The sequence below is a fragment of the Aegilops tauschii genome, chromosome 1 (assembly GCF_002575655.3).
Source record: "Aegilops tauschii subsp. strangulata cultivar AL8/78 chromosome 1, Aet v6.0, whole genome shotgun sequence".
NCBI classification, from domain to species: domain Eukaryota; kingdom Viridiplantae; phylum Streptophyta; class Magnoliopsida; order Poales; family Poaceae; genus Aegilops; species Aegilops tauschii.
Genome location: NC_053035.3, coordinates 410,988,721 through 410,995,681, shown reverse-complemented (window position 1 = coordinate 410,995,681; position 6,961 = coordinate 410,988,721). Strand labels below are relative to the sequence as shown.

Sequence of the window (6,961 nt, the reverse complement as noted above, 5' to 3'; positions counted from 1 at the left end):
ACCCTAAATTTCTAACAGCCGGCGGCCTCTTACGAAGCGGTAATTAGGAAGTAGTAACAATTTGCTTCACGATGAAACCTATAAATCAACCATCGATCCAAAAAAAAGTTATACTAACCATCGATCCAATTTGGTGAACCCAATTTGCCCAGGCTATGCTCTGGTCATGCACGCTTATTTCATAGTGCAGCATCCTCTGCTGTTCACGGCATTGAGCCGTACCGCATGATTGTAATTCTACACAGTGACACTGTGCTGCATCTCGTAAAACAATGAAGAAATAAAATTGCTGCTGAGATAATCTGTTGATCACAGTCCCAAATCCAACGATTATTCCTAGGAGGTAACTCCCTCATCACACACTGGTTTACACAACACCACATAATGGAAGGACATATGGCGCGATTATCCGCCGTCGACTCATGTATAGTACTCCCTCTGTACCAAAATACTTATAGTTGGGAGAACTTGTACTTGTACAGAGGTAGTACATCTGCAGGGTACGTACGTACGTACAGTAGAACGTTCCACAATGGTATATCTTGTGGCATCGCATAACGACCGTGCATGTTCCGCACGCTGTAGAGCTGCGTGCTCAATTTATACCCTGCATGCACAACACAGAAACAGCCGGGTTAAAACGAAGAACGTCTCGGAAACTTTCATGCCTCGGGTTTTGGCGTCACGTACGCGTTGCAGTTGACGTTGGGGTCGATCTTGAAGGGCGGCTGGACGCCGCACCTGCCGGGCAGCCCCGCGGCGCGGCCGAGGTACGGCCCGCCCGCCGCGGCGGCGGCCACGGTCTTGAGGCAGGCGCAGGCGGCGCGGCGGTCGGGCGTGGCGCGCGCCCTGGACACGAGCGTCTTGATCCCCGAGCAGCACGCCCGCGGCACCGCCCCGCCCGACTGCACGTACCCGAGGCACGGCATCAGCTCGTTGTACACCGTGGAGCACGTCAGCGCCGCGCTCGCGCCCCGCGGCGCCAGCGCCAGCGCCACCACCAGCGCCGCCACGAGGAGCACCGCCGGCGCGACCGCGCGGGCGCCCCTGTTCCCGGCAGGAGCCATCGATGCCAACTGCCCAGCAAAGATTGACGAGTAGTATGTGATCTTCAGGTGATCGGTGGGTGAACTGGTCGCAGGCGGGTGTGGCTCAGGTGGGCAGGGAGAGCGCAAGTATATGTGGGGAGAGGCGACGACCGACGAGGTAGGGCGGTCGCTGGAACAATGGCCTAGAGGTGGGTGCCGGGAACCCGCGGGTGTGTGACAGTTGTGTTCCCACTTTGCCGTGTGTTGCCGGTGCGGACGTACGCGCCGCATGGAGGCTTCGACACGCGCCATGCATGCATTGTCATGTGACAAGTGTGGACAGCAGTTGGAGTTTCTGAAGGTCCCGTGCAAGAAGGGGAAGAACTGAAGACGAGAAGGCGACAATGCCGCGAACGCTCGATCTGAACAACAACGGACGTGCGGTGCGTGGACCGCGAGCCGTAGACCAGCAGGAGACCTGGCGACTGGCGTCAAGGCGGGCTGGGTCGCTCTGGCGACCTGGACGATGCGTTGGTTGCTGGCAGACAGTCGTTTTCCTGGACAGTGAGAGGCACGCGGGCGGTCTTCTCTTGGTCCAATTTCTTTTGGAAGGGTTTAACTTTGCTGTGAATTGGCCGGTAGAGAAGCACTGGACTGAAGTGGTGACTAGTCAACTCAACCCGGCACCGAAGACTAGTGAAAGACGGAAACAACAAACACAATTTGCACATGCGTCTCTGGTTGTGTGTTTTTCCACAGGACTTCAAATGGGCTAATGCTCACCCGTAAACCGGAGTCCGCATCTGTCTCCGCACCATGACCAGTCCGCGTACATTGATGCGAAAACCAGCCATCCAAAACTATCTACATACATTTCAAATACTATTTAACTTGATCGGACGAATTACGTGGCAACCGGATGATTTTCATAGAAACCGGACAAAAACATTTACAATTCGGACATATATTAACTAAATTATACCGGACTAGGCTAAAACTATTCTAATGCCGGCCGTGGAGGAACTTCATTCCCCCGACATGTTTTCCCTTTGTCCGGCAGCCCGCTCATCGGACTGTCGTGAGCCCCGAAGGGATATGCTTCAGCGGGAGGGGAAGAGTAGCCTCCCTCCGCCGACGCAAAGCACAAACCAGAGTTGTTTTTTGGGGCAGGGAAGACAGTCGACGTGGCCTACGCCCCCGCTAAGCGGGCAAGTCACCGGCTGTGCAACCCGGCGAGGCGGTGGCCTTCATGGGGTCTAAGCGGCGGTGGCATTTGTTTTCATTTTTTTTTATGAAAGCGGAAACAAATACAAAACCCCCCAAAAAAATACAGAAAGAAAAACTACCGGAAATGAAAATGGAGCAAATACGACACAGACACGAAGACAGAAGCGGAATGTTCATCGGAACTAAAGACCCCTTAAACCATAGGCAGAAAAACAAGGAAACTAACAAAGTTCTTCAATTGATAAGGTGAGTATACCATTCACCATGGCATGCTGGCTTAGGGATTAGGGATTCCGCTCGCGTGCTACCATGCTTAATGTAGTAGTAGTAGTAACTAGCGGAGCCAGTCGATATAATCATGTTATATGGATTATGCTTTTATAATCATGTTATATAATCATGTTATATGCAAATTATTTATGGTAATAGAATTCAGTAACTCTGGAGGATAAAACAATTCCACTTCACCAACAGGATCTGTAGATTTTGATATGGAATCATAACTTAAGCAATCTGTAGAAGGTCCAGGCACATGCTTGAAGACAACATTATTTAATTTATCCACGACTGAATTCGTTGGGCAAATGATAGCACGACGAGAAAGATAGTCACCGTCATTGTACTTTATGTAGAACACATCATATAGTCTATCAACAGCAACTTCCATGTGGTCTACGGTAGGAAACAACAACATATCTTCAGGGACAGAAATCCATGACGGAGAAGATTCGTCGTCCTTACAATGCATTGGGACCGAACCATTACCAATGCTTTGCACCCAACCAGAAAACATTGCCAGCTCTGCGCGTGCTTTGCAAGACAATGAAGGATTGGAAAGTCGCATATTTGTATGAAGTTTAAGAACCTTGACATGTCGCCAAAGTGGAGAAGAAATCAATGATGCATCAATAATATCTTCTTTCGTGTCGCCCTCGACAACAGGTAGAATTTGTCGAAAATCGCCACCTAATAGCATCACTCTACCTCCAAAAGGCAAGAGACCATTATTTTCATTATGGATAGACAAAACTGTTAGGATGATCTCCACTGTGTGGGCCCAACGGCCCACCGGGCCCTTAGATCCACGCCCTGATCGGGGGCGCTCAACCCACTATGGTTGACGGGCCCCTGTCACCTGCACTATATATAAAGAGGTGGGGTCGGCGGCTCGATAAATGAGGTTCGTCGCAACGCCGTACACCCCACCTACATCCCTACCGATCTAGGGTTAGTGCAGTGCTGACGGGAAGCGCCGTCACCACTTCACCCACGATTTGCCATCACTACCGCCGCCATCCACCATGGCCACCCATCTGGCTCATCAATCCAAGGAAAAGGTAAAGACTACTGCGAATCCTTAACCCTAACCGATCCAGAGGACTCAACAATGGTATCAGCCATGTTTCGGTTGAGGATTTCGGTGCAAATCAAAAGAATCATCCCCTCCCTTAGAACCCTAAAGTGACAGGGCAAAGACATCACCGGAGAGGGCCCAGTGCTCGCCGGCAAAGAGCGCTGCCACATATGGCCGCGCCTGTTCCTCTCGATCCAGGCGCGCATCGGCAAGCCGAGGCGCCGGACGAAGAACCACCCCTAGAGGGGCAAAGGGCACCGCGGCCAAATGTTTCGACGGCGGCGCGCTCACCGTAAGGGAACGCGCGACCGGCGAAAGGAATGGCAACCGCGCCACTGTCGACCGCTCTGCCGTCGTCGAGCACAACGGGGCAGAGAAGGCCGTCGTGCTTCTCACTCTCTCTGCTAAGTATTGGCGGAAGGGAGAGACAGAAAAGAAGAGGGAAAGAAAGGCTCGCAGCGCGGTGGCCGTGGCCGACGACTGGGAGCGGCGCGGTGGCCCGGCGACCTGGACAGAGGCCGTGGTCGCGATTGAGAAGGAGAAAGGGAAGGAGAAAGGAAGGGAAAGGGAAAGAGCGCAGCAGATCAGCGCGGCCGGTGCGGCGGCAGTCGTCGCCGTCACCGGCGACCGGGCGCGGCGTGGTGGCCCGACGCGGTCGGGACAGAGAGGAGCGACAGGAGGGAGCGGCGCTCGAAGGGAGAGATGAGCGCTAGGGTTTCCCCCCGATGTCTGGAGCCTGTTTTGTTCGGGCGATCGTCGCGCTGGACCATCGGAGATTTCATCCGACGGCCAGGAACGAGCGGCGCCGGCTCAGATGGGCGGCTGGGCCGAAAGTGGAGTCTGGGCGGTTGGACCGCGCTGGGTCGAGGCCGGCTGGGCGGCTGGGCTGCGCGCTGGGCCGAGGCCGCAGCCGCACGCCGTTCCAGCTGTAGTTTTTTCCTTCTGTTTGTTATTTGTCCATTTTCTGGGCAGATTTCAAATAGTTTTTCTATGCAAATTCTTCCAACGAAAAATTTATTTAGAAAATAGAAAAGTTCCTGAAAATTAAAAGAAAAAATGAAAATAGAAAATTTTCAGAAAAAGAAATGTTCATGAATTTATAAAGAAAATAATAAAGTTCATGAATTTTTATTTAGTCAAAGAAAAGTTTATGTAAACAATAAAAGGTTCATGAATTTTTATTCATGTTTTTCCGCTGCAAATAAAAATAAGTGCTCTTTTATAACTGAATAGAACTAAAGTAAAAGATTAAATTGTTGCTTCTCTAATGCATTTTTGAACCAACCGGTTAAAATTGCTTAGAGAGTAAAAGAGCACAGAATTGTTTTTGAATAGAATATTGTAAAGTTTCCGCTGCAAAGTAAAAGTTTTATCCTCCAATTAAATTGGAACCAACGGGAAAATTTAATTGGAAGAACTGTTCTTAGCATTGTTTTTCCCCTGTGGGTGAAACAAGATGCAGGTGAAATAAGATGCAGATAGTTTTCGCTATGACAAAAGAAAGATATTTGTTTTAAAGTTAAAATATGGTATTGTTATTTTCTGACTAACGTTGATGATAGCAATACTATAATTCTATGAGTCTTATGTTCAAAGCTTAAACTCTGATAAATTTTGTGTCAAAGTGATCAATTTTCAGAGAACAGTTAAAGATTAAGAAATGCTCTTGAACTAGAGAAATGCATATTTCTTGTTTCCGCTGCAATAAAGTTGATGATGATGATTATTTCTTAGCAAAGTTGTTTAATAGAAATACTATCATCACATTGTTTATGAGTTATATGCATTATTTCCATTTCCGCCCAACGGTGATATGGAATTAATGTAGAAGAACGAGTTTTATTCTAATTCTACCACAACGGTTATTTAGAGTATAAAAAGAAAGTTTTACAAAGTTTAATGTGCATATTTTTTAACCAGAACAACGTAGGGTTATTTTTTATGCTTATTATTGTTGATTATTGGCTAAGTTTTCTCAGACTAAAAGTTTTCCATGCTTTCATTCGTGAAAGCGAATGGCTGGGTACTTGTTACCCGAAAGATGACCAAGAAAGGTCATAACGTGAGGGAGTATGTTCTCTCTAAAGAATGGCTTCAAAAGAAAAGAATTCTTGGATATAATCCGAGAAAAGAAAACAAATAGATCATTGAGAGTCTTGGTTGACGAATGTCTTTCATGTATTCTATATGAAGAAGATTTTTCAGTCAACACGATTTGAGATGAAACAAGCAACATGCGTGTTTAATTTGACCAACGTCGGATTAAGCATGTGTGTCAAAGAGTGTTCGGATTTATTTCTGAATTTCATGATTGCATATGCAGTCAAAAGAGCCAATTCTGGCATTTATGTTCCTTACAGGGAATTACCCGCATAGCGGGAAAAGAGGATTATGATAAAACCCGCATGGCGGGGAAAGTCTGGGAAAATACCTGCGTAACTGGGTAAAGTTGACATAGTATTATGTCAAAAATCCTATACGTCAGGAGAAATTTTGGCTAAGACTTATCCTGTGTGGCAGGAGAAAGATATGATGACTCATGTGCGTTTAATGTGTCCCACTCTGGGAGAAAAGTATGGAGTAGCTATTATGCTTTCCTAGTATCGACCGTACACCTTATGTGCAACGGTCATTAAGCACTCAATAAATCCAAAGAGAATAAAAGTTACAGACGAACCTAAAGATAAGAATGATATGCAAGTGTGATTTGCAAAAGTACTAATGATAAAGAACTATTTTGAGTTTCCGAAATGGAATGAGGAATAAGGAAAAAGTACTCCCATACCGTTAACAGATAACTTCATTACATATGAAGTAATCAGATACATGAAGTAGATACTCAAAGTTTCCTCAATTCACAAGAGTTGTGAATGGTTTTTCGAAATTGTGGCAGAAAAGTTCTTGCCACATTTCGAGGGGGAGAAAGAAATATGAGATATCCATTAATGAAGAATGTGATCATCTGGGGGAGTACGACGATCATAATAATACCCCTAAAGAAAAGAAATAGATGTATTCCTGGATCTTTTACAGTTTCGAAAGCAGACTAAGGAATACTAAGACGGTGCTTAAAGTGCCATAAAGAAGAAAGTTTTAACAGAATAAACCCAAATAATAAAGTTTAAAGATACGCCATTTTTAGTAAAGATGGAGTAATCTGGGGGAGCATGGTATGAAAATACCTAAGACTCGAATAGATTGTATCTGGGGGAGCATGTTGTATGACTTATACAACACCTGTTGTTAGCTCCATAAAGGAGGAATGAGTAAACATGGATCTTGTGATACAGGTCCTGTAATACCTATTGCTTCTTGGAGATGAAAGACTATAGGATCAATTTTCCTGTTAGTG

General features: G+C 46.7%; 1 protein-coding gene across 2 annotated transcripts; it reads right to left on the bottom strand.

Moving 5' to 3' along the window:
- Window positions 1-265: 265 nt before the first annotated feature.
- On the bottom strand, window positions 266-1,253 carry LOC109779981 (non-specific lipid-transfer protein 1). Of its 2 annotated transcripts, XM_020338582.4 has the most exons (2): window positions 691-1,191; window positions 266-607 (listed from the first exon to the last, which is right to left on the bottom strand). In XM_020338582.4, the coding sequence occupies exons 1-2, from the start codon at window positions 1,065-1,067 to the stop codon at window positions 601-603; spliced, it is 384 nt and encodes a 127-aa protein (XP_020194171.1). In that variant the 5' UTR covers window positions 1,068-1,191; the 3' UTR covers window positions 266-600. The 2 variants fall into 2 exon arrangements, with proteins under 2 accessions (XP_020194171.1, XP_020194170.1); XM_020338581.3 differs by lacking the exon at window positions 266-607 and having other exon boundaries at window positions 648-1,253.
- Between the last annotated feature and the right edge of the window lie 5,708 nt (window positions 1,254-6,961).

Bases quoted from the DNA above. Each gene is read 5' to 3' on its own strand.
- LOC109779981 (XM_020338581.3), bottom strand. From the start codon at position 1,067: ATGGCTCCTGCCGGGAACAGGGGCGCCCGCGCGGTCGCGCCGGCGGTG.